The sequence below is a fragment of the Danio aesculapii genome, chromosome 23, assembly GCF_903798145.1.
Source record: "Danio aesculapii chromosome 23, fDanAes4.1, whole genome shotgun sequence".
Classification (NCBI taxonomy): domain Eukaryota; kingdom Metazoa; phylum Chordata; class Actinopteri; order Cypriniformes; family Danionidae; genus Danio; species Danio aesculapii.
This window is the reverse complement of record NC_079457.1, coordinates 40694760-40714985: the sequence shown is the minus strand read 5'-3', so window position 1 is coordinate 40714985 and position 20226 is coordinate 40694760. Positions and strand designations below refer to the sequence as shown.

The 20226-nt window shown below is 34.8% G+C and overlaps 1 protein-coding gene across 1 annotated transcript in view; it reads left to right on the top strand.

Annotated features, from left to right (window-relative positions):
* klhdc8b (kelch domain containing 8B) overlaps nt 1-20226 on the top strand; it is a 236755-nt gene that overhangs the window by 199399 nt on the left and 17130 nt on the right. Inside the window, exons 6-8 of the mRNA XM_056449548.1 lie at nt 7304-7405; nt 15270-15524; nt 15602-15710. Coding sequence (XP_056305523.1) covers nt 7304-7405; nt 15270-15466 — 299 coding nt within the window. The 3' untranslated portion in view covers nt 15467-15524; nt 15602-15710. The remainder of the gene's footprint in view (nt 1-7303; nt 7406-15269; nt 15525-15601; nt 15711-20226) is intronic.

The following is a 20226-nucleotide window of genomic DNA, read 5'->3' as shown; positions in this document are numbered from 1 at the left end:
CATGAACCATTTGTGTGTAATGTAGAGCTTCAGAGTGTTATCGGTGACCTCTGACCCTAATTCATCTCCATTTTCATCGCATACACACAGAGAGACAGAGAGAGACGAACACTCAGAATCCTGTCAGCGTGGAGTCACTGGCAATTTCAACCAATTTATCTCATGGTTTCACAAGGGCCAGTGGGAGGTGGAAATTGTTCCTGGATAACCATTTCTCTTTTCTTCCCTCCATCCAAATCTTTCTTCTCTGTACTGCTCTCCGTTTCTCCCTTCAGTGGGCTTTAATCTCATACAATCAGCTTACCTGTACATAGTGAGCTAGTGAATGGCTCTCTCTCTCTTCGAAAAACAGTTTGACCGGTCAAGCTAGGGCTGCCACGCTTCATTAACTACCATCAAGCTTTGCCTCGCTTTATATTTGTGAAGGCAAAAACAGGCAGACAGTTTGAGAAAGCTGTATCTTTGATCTTTCGCTATCTTTCTCAGTATTTCACAGCATGTCAGTTTTGTTTTAAAGGATGTGCTTAAATGTGAAGCTTCATTATCAAACGAAACAATGCAAGACAACGATGTCTTTCTCACACTTTATTATTCTGACTTTTTTTGACAGCTAGCAGGAGGCAAATGTATTATTAATTTTGGAATCCCTGTTGTCTTCAGCCTATTTGTCTGGGGTCCTGCTGTTGCATCTTATAAAGTATTCAATTAAATTATACTACTCTTGAAAAAAAGTAAGACCTGACATAAGGTATGTGTTTTAAGTAAAATGTTCATTTGTGTTTGTTTTATTTCTACTGAAATTTAAATGAAACAGGACATTGTCTGATCAGCTCTACTTCCAGTCTCTTTCACAGTTGGCTGACTGTAATGGTTTCTAATCCATAATTTTTTCACCAAGCAATTCCAGAGATTTTCAGTCAGGTTGAGGTCAGGACTCTGGGCTGGCCATTTTAACATTAAATAGATTTCAGCTTCAGTGAAGTTGTTTATCCATTTGGATGTGTGACCAGACTCATTGTCCTGCATATAAAGTGAGTGAGTGGTTGAATTGAGTGACGAATGCAGCGAAGAGTTTCTGAAGGAGCTTATGATAAATATTTACATTCATTCTACTATTGCAGAATTTTTTTTTTATCAGTGTTCTTTTTCAAATATCTAATTAAAGGGTTTTTTTTTAATATTGTGCCTCACATTATATGTACTCATGAAATGTGAATAACCCTTATGAATGATTACACCGAAATTGAAAATAGAAAATTCAATGCTACATTGAAATCTGTTTTCCTGCAATGACCATAAAACCATAAAAGGATGGATGCAACACTTGTCATAAGTCACCATTTACTAGTATTTTAAAACAAATAACATTTAAGTTTTCAGACTTTTAAATATGCAAAAAGGGTTAAATCCAGTGGAATTAAATAAAAATGTATTTAGTTTTTGATTAAATGTAAATAAAAGCTAAAGAAATATGTGTTTCCCACAGTGATACCTCATGTACATAGTCTGATTATCTTTTAGGAGAAACCTGTCATTTCCAGTCAAAAAAAAACTTGCTGGTTGATTAAAAGTATTATATAATATTCATGGTTTGTAAATTGCATGCTTTATTCACATCAGAGACACACTTTTAATGAAACTAGAAACTTTACACTATTGTCTACCTAGTTTAACAGCCACTTACAGTTGCAATCAGAATTATTAAACCCCCTTTGAAATTGTTGTTCTTTTTTAAATATTTCCCAAATTATGTTTAACAGAGGAAGGAAATTTTCACAGTATGTCTGATAATATTTTTTCTTCTGAAGAAAGTCTTATTTGCTTTATTACGGCTAGAATAAAAGCAGTTTTAATTTTTTTTTAAACCATTTTAAGTTAAAAATTATTAACCCCTTCAAACTATTTTTTTTTCGTTAGTCTGTCTACAGAACAAACCATTGTACAATAGCTTGCCTAATTACCTTAACCTTTCTAGTTAACCTAATTAACGTAGTTAAGTGTTTTAATGTCACTTTAAGCTGTATAGAAGTGTCTTGAAAAATATCTAGTCAAATATTATTTACTGTCATCATGGCAAAGATAAAATAATTCAGTTATTAGAAATGAGTTATTAAAACTATTATGTTTAGAAATGAGTTGAAAAAATGTTCTCTCCGTTAAACAGAAATTGTGGAAAAAAATAAACAGGGGGGCTAATAATTCGGGGGGTTAATCATTTTGATTGCAACTGTACTTTCATGTATTTTGGAAGAATTTGATGAATTAACGTGTTATAAATCCAGCAGCTCTAATCTCTTCACTGCAGCACAGGCTAACATGGTGGTCACCATTCAGATCAAATAATATGATCATTATTAAGCGGCTTATATGACAAAATATATATTCTTGTCGCTTTATATGTCGCTTTAAATTTTCTTTGGCGTCACATTGTAAATAATGGGCACATTAAATAAGGGAGGTCAGTGGAGTACTTAACTATATCAGTGAAAGGGTTAAAAAAACTTTACTTATACTACTGTCAGTTTAATTTTAAATAGGACCTAAGCAGTGACTGAATCAACTGAATCAGTTGTGACTAAAACCATCAACACTTATGTATAAATGAATGTCTGTCTGTGTATCAGCTCTTATATTCACTCATATTAGCCAAATCAACAAACTATTTTTCATTTTTGACTTCTGAAACTTCCAGCACCTTTTTAAAGTACATCACTTTTGCCTTCAGAGGAGGAAAACTCTGTTTCTTATGACCCTGTCAAGGTGTTAAAATCCTCAAAGTCGAACAGTGCTGGAAGATATTCAATTGCCAGACAGATGTCAGAGCAGCTCCACAGATTGTGCCATCAGTCAGGACAAGGTTGGGTTATAGCTCAGCATTTCTCATCCTCACGAGGACCACATCACCTTGATACCTTGAGCAAGAGGGCTATTAAGTCTGATAAGTATAGGCAGAAGTGGGCAAGTGAGGATTTTTCAAACACACCGCAGTCCTTTGTGCGAGGACAGAAAGGAAAAAATATGGGATGAATTGAAAGACGAAGCAGAGCTTGAAGATCACAATGGATGAAAGAGATGGCAGGTGGCTGAAGGTTACAACAGAGAAAGGAAATGGAGTGAACAGATTTTAAAGTACCCTCCAAGAAAAATCAGAGGAGTCAAAAGAGTGAGTGAAGATGACGTTTACGGGAACGTCTGAGATTAGCGAGGGTATAAATTATTCGCCCAGGCAGATGGTGTCATGCAGGGAGACAGCTTTCCAGAGACTGCATACTCATGGCATGTTAGGGCATCAAAAATAGAGACAGATATGATACGTCCTCAGCTGTTTGCTCATCGCTGACATTGTGAATCAAGCCTCCTGTAGAGACTGAATATCTGACTTTGACTTTCAGTGCTTGTTTTGTTTTATTGCAGTCATTACAGTACATGATGGTTTCCCTGTCAGCTTTGGCCAGTTCCCACATGCTGACAAATGGCCACAAGCTACTTTCTCCATCTGGACAAATTGAAGTGATTCAGAGACATATGCTGGAGTTTCATATTGATCTGTTAAGACCCCAAGGAGGTCTTTAATTCCTGGAGCGATGTTATTCGGGTAGCACAGGATCAACTGAATTTACGATCTAAAATCACCCACCAGAGATGCTTTTTTAGCCACAGTGCGACATTAAAAGCTTAGTGTTTGATCACATTGGATATCATGAGTAATGTAGATTGAATTAAATACTTGTTTTAAAAATGAAAATGATTCGATATTAGATTACCATTAAAAGATTCTCCTGGTCTCTCTTGTATTTGTCTTTTTTGCAGCCTTTTTTTGTGGACTTGAATAGGTTAGTGGCATTGTAAAGATGTAAAATTCTAGAAATCACAGGTTTGAAATGAACAGCTTCTCTTGCTCTGGCTGAAAGATTCATCTCTTTGGCCTTCATCTGGACAACCTGCTGTCGATGACTTTCAGCCACTAAAGAATGGTTCTCCATTCTGAAACGTCAGTGAAAACTGTAAAGATATAGAGTGGAGGACCTATGACGTCAATTTTTATGCAAAACCCCGGAAGCGAGTTAGCATTTTAGCAGTTCCGGTTCCCTCGTCCAAAAGTCAATAGGTTTTTTTCAATGGGATTTCAGTAAAATCGCTTAAATAAGGTCCGTGGCTAACACAAACTCAAGATACTTTCACGTTTTATTCTACGACATAAAACTCATCAGTTACATCACACTCTTGATTTTTTAAAATTAAAAAATTCGGTTACGCTTCTTTAAAAAGACTGTTGCTATCAAGTTGCTAAATGGGATTACAGGCGGCATCGGAGACATTATACGTCATCAAGCTGAACTGGTCTGGAACGTAGCTCGCTTGTGTTGGGCATTTGGATTAGTCTGTTATTTAAGTATTTTCATGAATAGTATTATATAGTTTGTAGTATTTTTCTAATTGGGAAATCATATTGTGTGTAGATAATGCCTTCACTTGTAAAGACTGTCAAGACTGATTCATTTGTTGATCCTTTATTATAATTAAACAATATTATGATACTACTTACCAGTGCAGCCTGTCTCTTTCCTGCTCTCAGTAATGCAAACGTGTGAATAAATGTGTAAAAATACACACATATTATCTGTCATTTTAACGTGATCAATACATTTTTCGGCTGTTTTTTTCTTCATCTGAACACATTTAATTCTGTCATAACTGCAATGTTTACACTCATCTTTAAAATGTATAGCAGATGTGATTGTATGGGCTGCTTTTCGCTGTACTTCATGACAAAAAAGAATATTGAATGTTGTTCTGTGTCCATGATGGAACTTGCAGGCATTTAGACTTGTCCCTCATGCCTCATTTCTGTCGTCTAAGGTAAGCGGACTGTATGCACGTGAGCGATATACTTATTTAAATGTCTTTAAATGTACATACAGTTTTAAAACTTTTACAACAACCGTAAAGCAAAACAAAACGTATTTCCCACGTAAAAACTATCCAAAAAGCGCGTAGGTCTATGTGTTTTTGCGTATATATTTGTTCATAATATATAGCGTGGATTATAATATAATAAACCGAGAGATTAAATCTTCATCATGGACCATATTTCTAAAAATAAGCTTAAAATGTTGTCTGTAGCAGGGTGGTGCTGACGTTACAGGCGAGCGCCCTGAAGGCACTGTAGTCTGTTTGTAGCCTAATGTTAGCTTTTTAGTTCTTGCGTTTGCATTTAAGATCCAAATGTGCTATAACTTGTATTTTTGTGTGAGGATTATCCGGCTGGACAAAAGGTGTAAGTGTAATGAACTGTGCCTATGGGAAAATCCTATGGGGATTTTATCGAGGGAACCAGTTTTATGCTAGCAGCCGATTCGCCTACAAGGTGACGTCATAGTTCCTCCACTCTATAGGCTGCCAGTTAAATAAGATTTGACAGATACTTAAAGGTGCAGTATGTAAGTTTGACACCCAGTGATTGAACTAGGTATTGCATTCCTGGATCAAAACAAAGGCAAATGCAGGATACCAGATTAAGGACCAACAGGAACGAGTCTGATGGTCGAGCCTAAAGGCTGATTTAAATCGTGTTCTAACTAAAAGCAGCAGCACACAATAGAAAGGAATATTCTCCATATTAAATGGAGTTTTTGTTCTAAACAACACCTCGAATTGATATATTAGAAATGACTTCGATTTCTTGCAGCTGAACAACAGAAAACTGACAATGATCACCTCATGTGCTTTATTCAGTGTTAAATGCTAACAATGTGAGTTTGAATGACATTTTACATGACATTTATTGCCATACTACTGAAAGCAGCAGCAGATAGTTCACCTCAGATCTGAAAATAAAATGAAACATTTGAAATTGAACTTAACTGTGACAAACTAACATATATGAGTGATTCAGCTTTCAGCGTGTACATTTAATAATTTTAAAGAGGTTTAATATGTATTTATTAGATAATAAACCTTGCCATTTGATAAATGAGTACATAATCTGTGCTTCTAAATGCCTGTAATTTTCTGTTGTGTTTCGTCTGGTGCAAACAGCCAAATTGCTAATCACTGCAAATCACTGCAGAAGTGTTGTTAGGACACGGGGTTACAATGTAACCTGCTCACCTAATGTTTATGTTCATAATATTTATATCATCAGCTAATTAATAACCACCACATGTGGAATTCTGAATCCACATGTAATTTCGGAGTCTGCTACTGTGTACCGGAGGTGTGCACGGACGTACGCTTTGAGAGCCTTATTGAATGAATGAATCAATGAATGAATGAATGAAATAAGCTGTTTTCCAACTAGGCAACTGACATATAAGGGTGCTGACATATAATTAGCTAAAGTAGCAGTGGGCGGGTTAAAAGAACCTAAACAAAGACAGCATTCCAGCACGTAATGCTCATTTTCAAAGCAGAATATCTGACTAGCATGACTAGCAATAGACTGGCATGTTTCTTAAATATCTGCAAACATATTACGGGATTTTTATGCTTTAGAAGAGTCAGAAATGTACATGCAGCACAATTAATGAAATCACCACCAGGTGCACATTAACACCAAACTGTAAAAGTTGCTGCAAAATTTACAGTATTACTGGCCATTTTGGTTGCACTGTAAATTAACAATAGTTTTAATAGTGTAGTTTTACAGCACAATTGTAATAATTAATTTACAATGCACTTTAAATTTTACACTACTTCTGGCAATTTTATCAGTTTTATGGGCAAAATTTACAAGTGCACACTAAATTAACAATTACAGTTTTGCTGTAGTTTTATAGCACAAAAGTAATAATTAATTTTAAGTGCAATTTTACAGTATTACTGGTAATATTTACAGTTTACAAAATGTACAAGTGCGCTGTAAATTTACAGTTTCTACTGTGCTGTAGTTTTACAGGACAAGTGTAATTGTTCATTTACAGTGTACTTGTAAATTTTACAGTATTACTGGCAACCAAAATTGCCAGTAATACTGTTAATTTTACAGTAATTTTTTTACAGTGCATTTAATAACAGTACATGAACCAAACGGTGATGCCTGTACTGTGACAGTTCGGGATGAATACATGTACCATTAATTTATGAAATGTGCTTAACAACTGCTCTTTTACCCGTTAAGATAATTTCAAAAAGTCATTTATATCTCCACTGTATATTGGTTTTATTGTATGTCTATATCGTTGTATTGTTTATTTAAATGTTATTATTACTATTATTAAAAGTTTTTGCATGGTTTAGCTTTTAGAAAATAATAATGACCCTGACCTCTGACTTCTGGCCTCTGGCATGTGTTTTTCACTAGGTGTATGGTTGAAGGCCACGCGGAGCTGTCGGATGAGAGAGAAGCGGGCAGACTTTGTAGCTGGTTGTCTCGGTGGACGAGTCATTGCTGCAGGAGGACTCGGTAAGTAACTGCCGATGATGAATAGATTATGCAAATCGGATCAACTGAGCTTTGAAAACCTGCAAATAAATCCACAAAGCGCACCAAAAGGACTGTCGTTTTTCAGTTCGACCTGCAGCAGAAATGGCCTCATAATAAAATGCCATATCAAGCAAATGGATTCATTATGTCAGGTTTTTATGTGCATCCTGCGCTAATGTCACCTAGCAACAAGTAACTACCTCATAGTACACCATCTGCAACAATTACAGGCCACATCTCAACAATTTCATGAACTGTCCGACCTTCTCTTAGGAAACATTGACTCTTTGATTGACATTCCCTGGTTTTATTCATAAGCAGAACTTGTTTTTTAATTGGAAAGTCAATCGACTCATGCTTAGCTTTATATAAAACAATGACAGCCTGTTCCCTGGACTGGCATGACTTAAAACCAGATCATTTGTTCATTTTGTACTTTACGCTTCATTGAGGAGGCTCTGAATATCAGTCTCAAATACTGCCTCATTTCTTTCCGGTCTGTTTGTCTATGGCTACATTACTAGAGGGAAAGAGAGAGAGATTTCTTCAATAAATGTCAGCTCAAAGAGTGGGCGAGAAATTCCTGCGTCTTCCCAAAAAAAAGAGTGATATTTAGGGCAGAGCGTTGCAGATTAAACATGGCACATTTTTATTTCATCTTTTCCCATGTCTAGAAATAGACAGAATTTCAGGCATCACAGGAGTCGGTGAAGGAATGTGTACGTGCGTGAGCATCTTTTATTATTCATAAAGTGTGAGAACGTTCACGTTTGAGCGCTGAACTTCTTCCTTCATCACCTGCTTGCTCTTTCCTCCACCACTTGTGGTTCCGTCCTCATTCGCCTTCATGCAGCGTCTCGTTGCAGGTGTCTTTTTTTACAGCCTACTGCTCTTGCCGTTCATCTTTTTATCTGCCACTGTTTTTGAGCTATGGTTATGTCTTCATTCATAGTGGTTTAGTTTTTAGACTTTTTCTTCTCTTCTTCTTGCAAACTGGTGTTGTTGGATATTCAGACCATATGAACATAAGTGCGCACACACAATCACATAACTAGAGTAGATGATGCTTCATTTCCTGTGTCTCTTCGTGTCTTTTCAGAATTAATGGCTCGTATTAGGCCCATATTGTAGCTGATGTTCAGGAAATTGCTCTTCAAATGCTTTGTCCCTAAATCATCTGTGGCCTCATTCAAATGTACTCATTTATACCCATTTGTGCTCATTAGTTAAGGTATTACCACAGTATACAGAGTGTTAAGCAAGGATTGAATGGATGAATTTTTCAGGGTACATTAGGAACATCTGGTTTGATTTGCTCTATAAATGCATTGTTTGTCATTCTCTTACTGGCCACTTTATTAGGTACACCCGTCCAGCTGCTTGTTAATGCAAATATCTGATCAGCTGAACATGTGACATAACAAAGCTTAATGCAAGTTTTCGTGTAAATGTGGTTAATATGACCTGTTGAAGTTCAAGCATAACAACAGAATGATGGAGAAAGGTGATTTAAAGGCCTATTCGCATGGCATTAGGATTATCTGATGACCTCTAGTCATTTGTAATGACTGCAGAGGTTATCTGTGATCTTGATCCTGTGCGAATCGGGAGTGTCTGTATAGTAAACATTCCCCTGCAAATGACTTACCATTTGCCATACGCTGTGGTTCTGTGACAGCATTAATCCAGTGCAAATCAGTATCTCATTGATTTGGCCAGGATTTGGCAGGGTCGTCTATAATTTATTTTCCTGTGCACCTTTTTATCAAATTTTCACTGCTAATGGAGGCTGTAGGTAGTGTTGTGGGTGCACGATCATATCCAACTATACAATTTGCAGAAAAAGAAAGCTGAAACATCAGACGTTACCATCAGAAGAGCAAAAACTAAACAATGATTATATGGAAATGTATAAAATATCAGTGAGTTGTATTCTAACCGAATCTTAGAATACTTTGATATCCATCTGTAAAATCACAGGCTTTGCTTATCCTATGCAATCCCGCCACATGAAATTCAGATTTAAGGGGGTTATTTTGTAAATCATGCAGTGTGCCCAGATAATACTAATCTTGTGCAAATAGTTCTTAAGGGACTTTAAATGTGTCATGCTTGTTGTCAGTGCCAGTACTGGACTTGCAATCAAAAATTGTGTATGACCCCATTTTCTAGGGTCATTTAATCATAGTTAATATATTTAATATTTACTTTCCCCCTCCATTTTCCATTTGCCTTTTTGTTCTGTGTGTCTTAAATGAGACAATTCTGTCAAAAGTATTAAAGCACATTTGGGAATGCCTTTTTAGGCCACAAACAATGTAGTTTTTATTCTCATATAGACAGTTGTGGTCAAATGTATTGGCATCCTTGATAAATACGAGTGAAGAAAGCTGAGAAAAATAGTATATTGCTGTATTGTTTTATCATTCATTAAAAAAAATCACAGCAAATTTTGATTGAAATAAAACATATCAATATGGGGGCATGCAAGAAATCTGCAAAGAGGATGGCAACATCAGCAGCCTGAGGTATCAAGACATTTGTGCTGCCCATTACATTACAAACCACAGGAGAGGGCCAATTATTCAGCAGGATAGCGCTTCTTCTCATACTTCAGCCTCCACATCAAAGTTCCTGAAAGCAAAGAAAGTCAAGGTGCTCCAGGATTGACCAACCCAGTTACCAGACATAAACATTATTGAGCATGTCTGGGGTAAGATGAAGAAGGAGGCATTGAAGATAAATCTAAAGAATCTTGATGAACTCTGGCAGTCCTGCAAGAACGCTTTCTTTGCCATTCCAGATGACTTTATTAATAAGTTATTTGAGTCATTGCAGAGATGTATGGATGCAGTCCTCCAAGCTCATACACAATATTAATTCTTTTTCCACTGCACCATGACTTTATATTCTATACTGTACATTATTTCTGTTAAGTGACAAGACTTTTGTCTAAACAAAGTCAGACCTTATTGTCCTAATTAAATGATTAAAAATAAAGGCTTGATCATATTTTATTTTGGTAAAACAAGCGTAATCTAGAGGCATTTCCCTTTCATATAAGCCTTTCTAATATCAAATGATCAACTTGAAGTCAAGCTATTATTTATTGTTCCTAAAACTTGAATAGGCTACAAGACTTTAGTCAGGTGTATTCTTTAGGTTCTCTAATCCTGATGCACTTTGCACGTTTTCTGTAGAATTTTTAAAATGTTTGTTTGTCTGTTTGTGATAGTGACCAACAATAAGCTAGCAGGAATATGTATTAAGTAGAAATATGTAAAATCTTTCAGCTAAAATTCACCTTTTTGCCAAATAATTGAACTATGAGTAATTTAATTTATCATCTGAGAATACAACAACCTGGAAAGCTTTAAAACTGCTTTCAGGCGTTCTTTAATGAAAATAAATATATAGTATATGTAATATAATATGAATACATGTAATATATTATGTAACTCTTATATAGTATGAAGGACATTGTAAACAAAGGCAATGAAATTTAGAAAATAGTTTTTAGTTGATTTTAGATTTTTAGCATTTCTAAATGTATGTTGATGGTTCAGCTTTATATGCTCTTTGTTGCCATCAGAGAGAACCATGGAATGTGTATCTGTACTGATATTCCTTTCCGTTATGAAATGCTGGGGTGCAGACAAGAACTGAAGTGAATTCATTCAGCACAGATAAAGCCAGCCTTTACAAAAGCAGCTTCTTCAAATCTGCTTTAACCAATATGTATTAGTGTGAACATAAGAGCGCCTGAGGATGTGTAGCAGCACACAGAGTCTCTCCACACGAGCGCCGGAGCACAGCTCGACGTGACACTTCTGATTACCGCCAGCGGATTTGCCCAAGTGTTTGTTCTGCCAGGAAATAATAACAATAGTCGGCACACCAGCCCAGCCATATCATCTGCACTTCAATTTGACTAACTCAGTGGTGGTAGATACTGTGTGCTGATGTTGGTCTGAAGGCAGACGAGTGGGGGAAAATGCTAAGTTGAACTGACCCTGGGGAAGATGAGATCATTTCCACCGTTCACTTCGACTTCAGGAGTTACCACAGAAACTTTGCTTTTATTTATTTATTTATTTTGCAACATCAGACGAAAAGTTTCCTGAAGCATAAGCCACAGAATCTGCATGAGTTACATAATTTGGAGAAATCTGCATGGTGCCACCTGTTCAAACCTGCTTTAGTCCCAAAACCCACCAGGTGGCATGTGCTTCATCTGCAAAAACATCCGCAGTGTGTGTGTGTGTGTGTCTGAGTGTGTGTGAGAGAGAGCGATGTAGATGTGGTATGCTAATGTGGAGAGGTTATTGTGTGGATTGAATGGCTGGAGAGGCTGTCTAATGTGCAGTGTTTCTGTACATCTGCCTGTAAATGTTGGCTGGTCACGCTGAAATATGCAACAATGAATGCGAAAATGGCTTGTAGACTGGGGGAATAGTTTTTTTGTGTGTTTAAAATGTATATGCACTACTGGTCAAAGTTTGGGGTCAGTGGGATTTTTAAATGTTTTAAAATAAGCTTCTCCTGCTCACCAAGGCTGCATTTATTAAATAATAAAAAACAGGACAAATTGTGAAATGTTATTGCACTATAAAATAACTGTTTAAAAGTAGTTTATCATTTAATTGAATCATTTATTCCAGTCAATTACTATTATTATTTTATAATAATAATAATAATAATTATTATTATTATTATTATTATTATTGTTGTTGTTATTATTATTATTTATTATTATTATTATTATTATTATTATTATTATTATTATTATTATTACTATTATTATTACTATTATTATTTTATAATAATAATAATTATTATTATTATTATTATTATTATTATTACTACTATTCTTATTATTATTATTATTTATTATTATTATTATTATTATTATTATTTATTATTATTATTACTATCATTATTATTATTATTACTATTATTATTATTATTATTATTATTATTATTATTATTATTATTATTATTATTAATGGTAATAGTAATTAAAGCAATAATGACTGGAGTAATAATTTCATTTGAAACTACATACAATACAAAAGAATTTATTCCTAATTGGATAACACTTTATAATAACTACACACTATGAATCATTTATTAAGCATTAGCATCTAGTGAATTCATTATCTGTTAAGCATTAACTCTACATTAATAAACGTTAGTAAGCAGTTTATAACTGAAGTTACAAATGCTGGATTCATTTATTATGTGCTTAATAATTGTACTTTCATAATTTGTGACTGATTGATTTTTCATAACTAAACTAAGTATTGCATTGTTTACAAGTCATTTGTATTTAAGAGTAGTTGGATGTTTTTAAGATTATTCAGAATGAGTTAGTAAATGATTAATAAACTATTGAATTTAACATTTCTATATCTTATTATTTAGGCGTATAATAATGGTTATTATGTATATTAATAAATGCTTTATTAACTCAACATCATGCAGTTTTGTGACCTAATCTAAAGTGAGGACTATTCATGCTTTATAAATCCCTTATAAATGACAATTAAAGGCTTGGTATCAAATGAACAATAATCTTTGCAATCTTATCTAAAAAGTAAAATTACTGTAAGTTTAAACATCGCTGAATAACAGGAGTGTCAAAATACGACATAAAATTAGATAAAACAACAACAATATAATAATTGACCAATATATTATATATAATATAACGCTATATTCCAATGTTATATAGCGATGTTTGATCTGTACAGTAATTTTATTTTAGGTAAGATTGCAAAGATTTATTTTTCATTTGATACAGTTTCATTTCTCTATCTTTAAATGAATAGAAATGAATAAAGTCGTTTATGTTCTTTTTTTCCTGTTTAGAATTTAACTGACCCTTTAACTGTCATTTATAAGGGATTTATAAAGCATAAATATTCCTCACTTTAGATTAGGTCACAAAACTGAATGAAGTTGAGTTAATAAAGCATTTATTAACAAACAAATTAACTATTAGTATATGCCTGAAAATTTTGAATTATAAATGTTAATTTAAATAGTTTATTAATCATTTACTAACTCATTCTGACTTATCTTAAAAAAACACCAACTACGCTTAAAGATCTGGTTTATAAAAAATGCAATACTTAATTTAGTAATGAAAAATAAATCATTAACAAAGTATGAAAGTACAAGTATTAAGCACATTATAAATGTGCTTATAAGTCAGGAATACAGCATTTGTAGCTGCATGTCATTAACTGCTTACTAACGTTTATTAATATAGAGTTAATGCTTAACAGATATTGAATTCACTATTTGCTAATGCTTAATAGATGACACATAGTGTGTAGTTATTATAAAGTATTACCAGACTTATTTTAATGGTTTTGTTTTATTTATTAAACCTGCTTTGCAAAACAAGATGTTAAAATCGGAAATAACTAAAGAATTCCTCATACTTTCAGATCATTTTATACAATTTGAGCTATTTTTGCTACTTGTTTGTTGTAAGTGGTATTATGGGAGGGGAAACTCTCAATGTAGACAGCATCTGATTGGTCAAAAATCTGCAGGATGGGAATTCTTATGTGTATGGCTGCAAAAAACACATTGTCTTAATATGAAATGATAAAGATAATACAAAAATATATTACACCGTTTCTAAAAACCTGGCAAAAGTCTTGAAATACAACATCTGAACGATGTCCTGAGGTTTGGTAACTAATAATAATAATTCCTTACATTTATATTGTGCTTTTCTGGACACTCAAAGCACATTTTTGGAGGGAATCTCCTCATCCACCACTAGTGGATTGTTAAACCCCTACTTTTTTTTAAGGACATCCTAAGATTTTTAACAACCACAGAGAGTTAGGACCTCGGTTGAATATCTCATCTGAAAGATGGCACTCACTGAGCAGTATAGAGTCCCTATCAATATACTGGGACGCTAGGACCCACACAGACCACAGGTTGAGCGCCCCCTGCTGGTCTCACTAACACCACTTCTTGCAGCAACCTAGCTTTCCCATGTGGTCTCCAATCCAGGTACTGACCAGGCAGAGCCCTGCTTAGCAACCATGTGAGAGTTGCAGAGAGCTAGCTGCTAGGAACTGTGGTATAATCAGAATAACTCAAAGCTAGTCATTGATTTATTGGAAAATAATGCACTCCCAAGATATAACCACCATCCTGTTTTGGCTTTATTATGAATTATTTTGTATTTAATTTTACCTTTTTAAAAATTATAGTTATGGACCTCTATTATAGGTAACTATTATAGGGCCAGACAGAATCTGCGGACATTTTATGCTATTTCAGCACAGAATTTTGTAAAACATCGGCGGATTTATGCAGAATGTTTTTGGGTGTTTCGGCTAAAAACTTGATATGTTAAAAAATTATACATTTTTAACTTTTATTTAATGTTTACAACACAAATCCTTTTAGATCCATTTATTTGGTCAACAAAGCAAATCTCTCATATAATATATCTACAATAAATCTACTAAAAGACATGTACATCATATGAATGTTTTTATATTAGTCAGTAATATTACTGAAATTAATTTAAAAACTGAATAAATATAAATTTACACACAACTAAATAAATAGACTTAATGATGGGCTGAAAATGGATATTTCAGCCTGGAAATCTACTGATTTCTGCGCACACAGATTCTGTGTGTGTCTACTTATCGCACTTATACAGTATATAACCATATATTTTATGATTTAAATCTAAGTAAGTCATTGTTAACTGACTGCCTTTGGCATTGTGATAACCTCAGCACGTATCTGTGTGTTAGCACATTTCTAACCATGATTTACTGTTTGTTTTGTGCGCCGTCAGGTAACCAGCCATCCCCGCTGGCATCAGTGGAGTGTTATAATCAGCTGAAGAGGAGATGGGAACCCGTGGCCCCTTTACCCAGCCCTCGCTGTTCCTGTGCCTCCATTCAGACCCCCAACATGCTCTTCCTCATCGGAGGGGTGTCGCAGGGTCCCAGCAACGCTGTGGAAGCCCTCTGTTTGAAAGAGACCGTCTGACAAACACACACACAAAGGAACAGCTACACAGATCCTCACATGCTGGACTTTCCAAAGTGTAAGCTCTGCAAACACACACACACATGCATACTCTGACGTCAAGCTGACATGTTTGTCTCTGACAAATACTCACAGACTTTCCCTCAGAGGACACATCAGCTTTATACTTTGAATATTGGAGACAATCTACTGGAGCTTGAACAATGGTCCACATCTCTGGGCAGAAGAGTTACGGACTGGAAATGTAAGACAAGCAAAAAATACATAATAATTAATCCAACCTATATACATATATATATATATATTTACTAAAGCACTGTATTAATAAATATATTTATTAATAGAGCGAATATTGAATAACACATATATAGATGTGCAGAACCACACAGGCACACACAACACTCCAGGCGCCTTTGAACTGTACTGCATTTTTCAGTATCAAAGCAGGGTAATTTTCTGGCAAACTAAAGAGGAACTTAGGGCCATATATCCACCACGCTGCCGCAGCCCGTCTGGGGTGGCATGTTTAGCACTTTTTGTACTATTGACAAATAGAGGATCCTCTGCGCGAGACTTCAGAAATGGGAGGCGGATGCGTGTACGTGTGTGTTTTTGTACCTTCGCAGTCATGCGCGCGTGAAACTGAGTATTGGTTTTAGTGGAAAACGACAGAACACTGATGCCTCACTGTAGTATGAGATGAGACTGTGGTTAATCTTGACGGTTATTTAAAGGAATGTTCTGGGTTCAAAATCATCCAAGTATAAGAGTGTCTGTGACATACTGTGAGCAGCACTGACAGTATGTGTTTCTCAGTTGGTGAAAATACAAATGTGTTTGCAGTAATGCTTTTATATTAAAGGGTGGTCACATTATAGTCATATTAAAGAAATAGTTTGCCCTAAAATTAAAATGTTATCAATCATTGCTAAAGAATAATGTCATCATTCTAAACCCATAAGACTTTTGTTTATGCAGCATTTAAACAATATTAATATTAAACAAAATTAATGTTAAAAAAAAGACAATCTGCTGTAAAAAGTGCATTAGTCAGAAGTGCATTCATTTCTTACATTTTAATTTGATTTTGTCTCTTTGTTGTTGTTTAAAAGTTTACAGTTTACAAGTGTGTATTTCCAGGATTCGAGTGCATAAAGAAATAAATATGACTCTGTTTTTACAGTTCACATAGACACAAAACATATGCGCTGTGGTTCTTTTGTAATGTGTGATATTTAGTCAATAAAGACTTACTTGCTATAGCCTTGTGCAATACAAGTTATTTGTTGTATGCACAAAGCATTTGTATTGCTTTGAGATTTGGAATTAAACTACTGTAGTCACATGGATTCACTTAACTGAATTATTTGAAGCTTGACATTTGGGGGTGAGCAGAGTTTAAATGTAAGTTCAGAAATCTCTCAAGTTTCATTAAACATTGCCTGTGTCATGAAGATATTTAAAAGTCTTATGGGTTTTGAACAAATTGAAAAGTAATTTTTTTTTTATTTATTTAACTGCCCCACCAACAACAACAAAAACATTTGTATTGCATTTCTTACCTCCTAATGTCCCTAGTTAACATACTCAATGCATTTTTTTAACACATCAGTACGCATTTCTCAAATATTTGCTAGAGTTTTATGTCAGTTTATAGTAAAAGTACCAGAATTACTACATATACTATGAAAAATCAGAAAATATGAAGTGTAAGACCTATTTATTTTTAAAAAATAATCAAAATAAGATATTTTGGAATATTAAATCATCTTTATTTTTTTAAGTATGCCATAAAATATTTCAGATTCTCATTTAACATGTTTTCTTTTCTTTTTTTTACGATAAAATCAAAATCAAGTGTAGTAGTGCAACAAGATTATGTATGCTTGATTTTCTTCTAAGCCAACAGTGCTGTGTAATGTAAACCATTATTAAAAATGGTCATTCTTTAAATGACTTTAACAGTCATTATTCAAAACAGTCGAAACAACCATTAGGTAGAAGAAGCAATTAAAGGGAAATAAAAAGATTTTTTAAATTATTATTATTAGCATGTGTAATGTTTCATTTTAGCGATTACATTTTCGAAACTCAAACAATGTAATCTAATGTAATGCCCTCTCACCAGCAGACCACTGTGTGTTCATTACTGTAAACCAATCATTTTCATTTTTACTACCTAATACACTAGCCGAAACTATTTAGCAACCAGTTTTGAACCTAGAACATTCCTTTAACACCAATGTAGTTTGAAAAGAATGAAAGTCTGACAAAAACCTTAACACTAAATTATTAGACACTTTTTTTAATAAATACTTAATAAGTAGACTGAGCAAATTTCAAAGATTGCTCACCCAGTTAAACACAAGAAATGTGTTCACAGCTGGAGTTTACATGCAGTGATGTTCATTTTCAATTGGAAGCAGTTTCTTCTTCAGGGGTAAAAGCTAATTAAATCTAGTCAATGTAGTTGCGAGTCTCAGTTCACATTACCTGTTTTAGAGTGACCGGTTTACAGGACGAGAGAGGAACGCTCTCATGGCACTGCCTGTAATTTTTGATGAGATAAAACCCTTGACGTAAGACCTCACATGCCTCTTTTTTTGTTCATCGCTGCCCTGTGAGGGTCTTGTTTTGCCCCCACTGATGATTTGACAAGGGTATCGGGTCGCTGAGCTCATTTAACATGCTGAAAACACAACTCAAGCATGTCAGGAATTCGGCAATGAATAGTGACAGATTTGGATGCACTAAATTCTGGTGCAGCTTAGCTATGAGGGGTCAGTAAGGGTTTGATTTATCTGTTTGTATTAGTATGTACACCCATGCTCCCATTATCATCACGTTCTGGTCCCAGATGGTTTGCTGACCTGTTGTTAGGGCATAATAAGACCATCGTGCATATTCATACTGAGCGTTGTTTTAGTGCGAATGGCTGTTTGTCTGTTTTTGGAAGAGATGATGAGGATTGAATGTTTGTTTGTTTTATCAACTTACATTAAATTATTATTAAAGCCCCAATATACTCAATGCAAAGTTTTTTTTTTTTGTTTGTTCTTTAAGGGTAGAAAGAAGTATAAAATACTAATAGCAAACATTCTGATGCCCTCCTCCCTGCACTGTTAGATTAAAAATTAGAGCTGTGACAAAATTGCATTGCTATTCCTTCTTAAAATAGATTTTTTTGCTTAGTTTTTAACAGTGTTTTAAGGCTTGTACACACTGGGACGCTTTTTGCTCAAGTTTATCATCAGTGTTTATCGAGATGTGTTTCTCCATTCGAACCCAGGCGATTTTCATCTGTGCATCATTTTGTTCATTGAATGAAAGTGAAACTGGGATCCAAGTTGTTTACTGTAACTTCTGGACAAAGCTCCAGGCACGGGAACAAAAGTGTCAATCTGATTTGTGGAGCAGTTTTTGATGCAACGCGTCAAAACAAAAAAATGAGCATGAGGCGTTACGTAAAAAAATTACGATTTAACACCTGTCAATTTGTACGTTGGTGTGCATGATCACGTTGGCACTCTTTGTTTAGTCACGAGGCAGTAAACAAAGACAAAAAGCACAAGCAAAAAGCGTCCCATGGGCCTTTAGCCTAGTTTTTAACCAACTAACCATACACTCAAATTGCTTGTGTGTTTGGCTGAATCATGTACAGTAAGTTGACTTGGTTTGAGTGGTGTGTGTAAGGAATTGGAAGTGAGCAGAGCATGGCTGTTTGTAGAGCATACACTGTCATTTGCTGGTACAAAACTAAACTAAGAATCGATTCATGAGAAAATGGCGATGCAGTTTGACAATTTCAGAATTGACGTGGAATTGATTTTTCCAACAATTTTTTTTGCCACAGCTCTAATAAATATTTAAATATAGGTCTAGGGGAAAAATTAAGAAACCATTTCAAAGTCATTATCAGTTTTCAGGGTTTGCAATCAAAGTTTTGTGTTTTGAATAAGATGTTAATTTGTGGGCATCATGGTGGCACAGTGGGTAGCATGTTTGCCTCACAGCAAGAAGGTCGCTGGTTAGAGCCTCGGCTGGGTCAGTTGGCATTTCTGTCTGGAGTTTGCATGTTCTTCCTGTGTTCATCTGGGTTTTCTTCCGGATGCTCCAGTTTCCCCCACAGTCATGTCATACAGGTGAATTGAATAAGCTAAAATGGCCGTAGTGTATGAGTGTGAATGCAAGGGTGTATGGGTGTTTCCCAGTGTTGGGTTGCGGCTGAAAGGGCATCCGCTGCGTAAAACATGTGCTGGATAAGTTGTCAGTTCATTCCGCTGTGGCGACCCCTGATTAATAAAGGGACTAAGTCGAAAAGAAAATGAATGAATGAATGTTTGTTTATGGCAAATAAGAAATTAGTTAAACATTAATTTGCAAACCATAAAAAATAAAAATGACAATTTGATTTAATATAAAATATTATATATATTAGACCTTAATTACTAAATTATTTAGACCTTTAAAAATCCAGAAATCCAATAATAACTTTCAAATGGTCTCCTAATTATTTCCAGAGCTGTGTGTGCTGTCCATATTCCCTTAATGAACCAAATGAACAAATAACTAAAATGAGAGTGCGAGAAACAGCAGTTAAAAAAAGCATCTGATTATAGTGATGTGAATTCTGAAAAAGCTCTGCAATTCGGCTCTTAAATCATGTCATGTTGATGCAGATCCCTTCAAATAGCAGATTAATTTAAAACAAGCTGCATTCCAATATTAAACATACAAATTAGTGAAGTTATTGCTTTCAG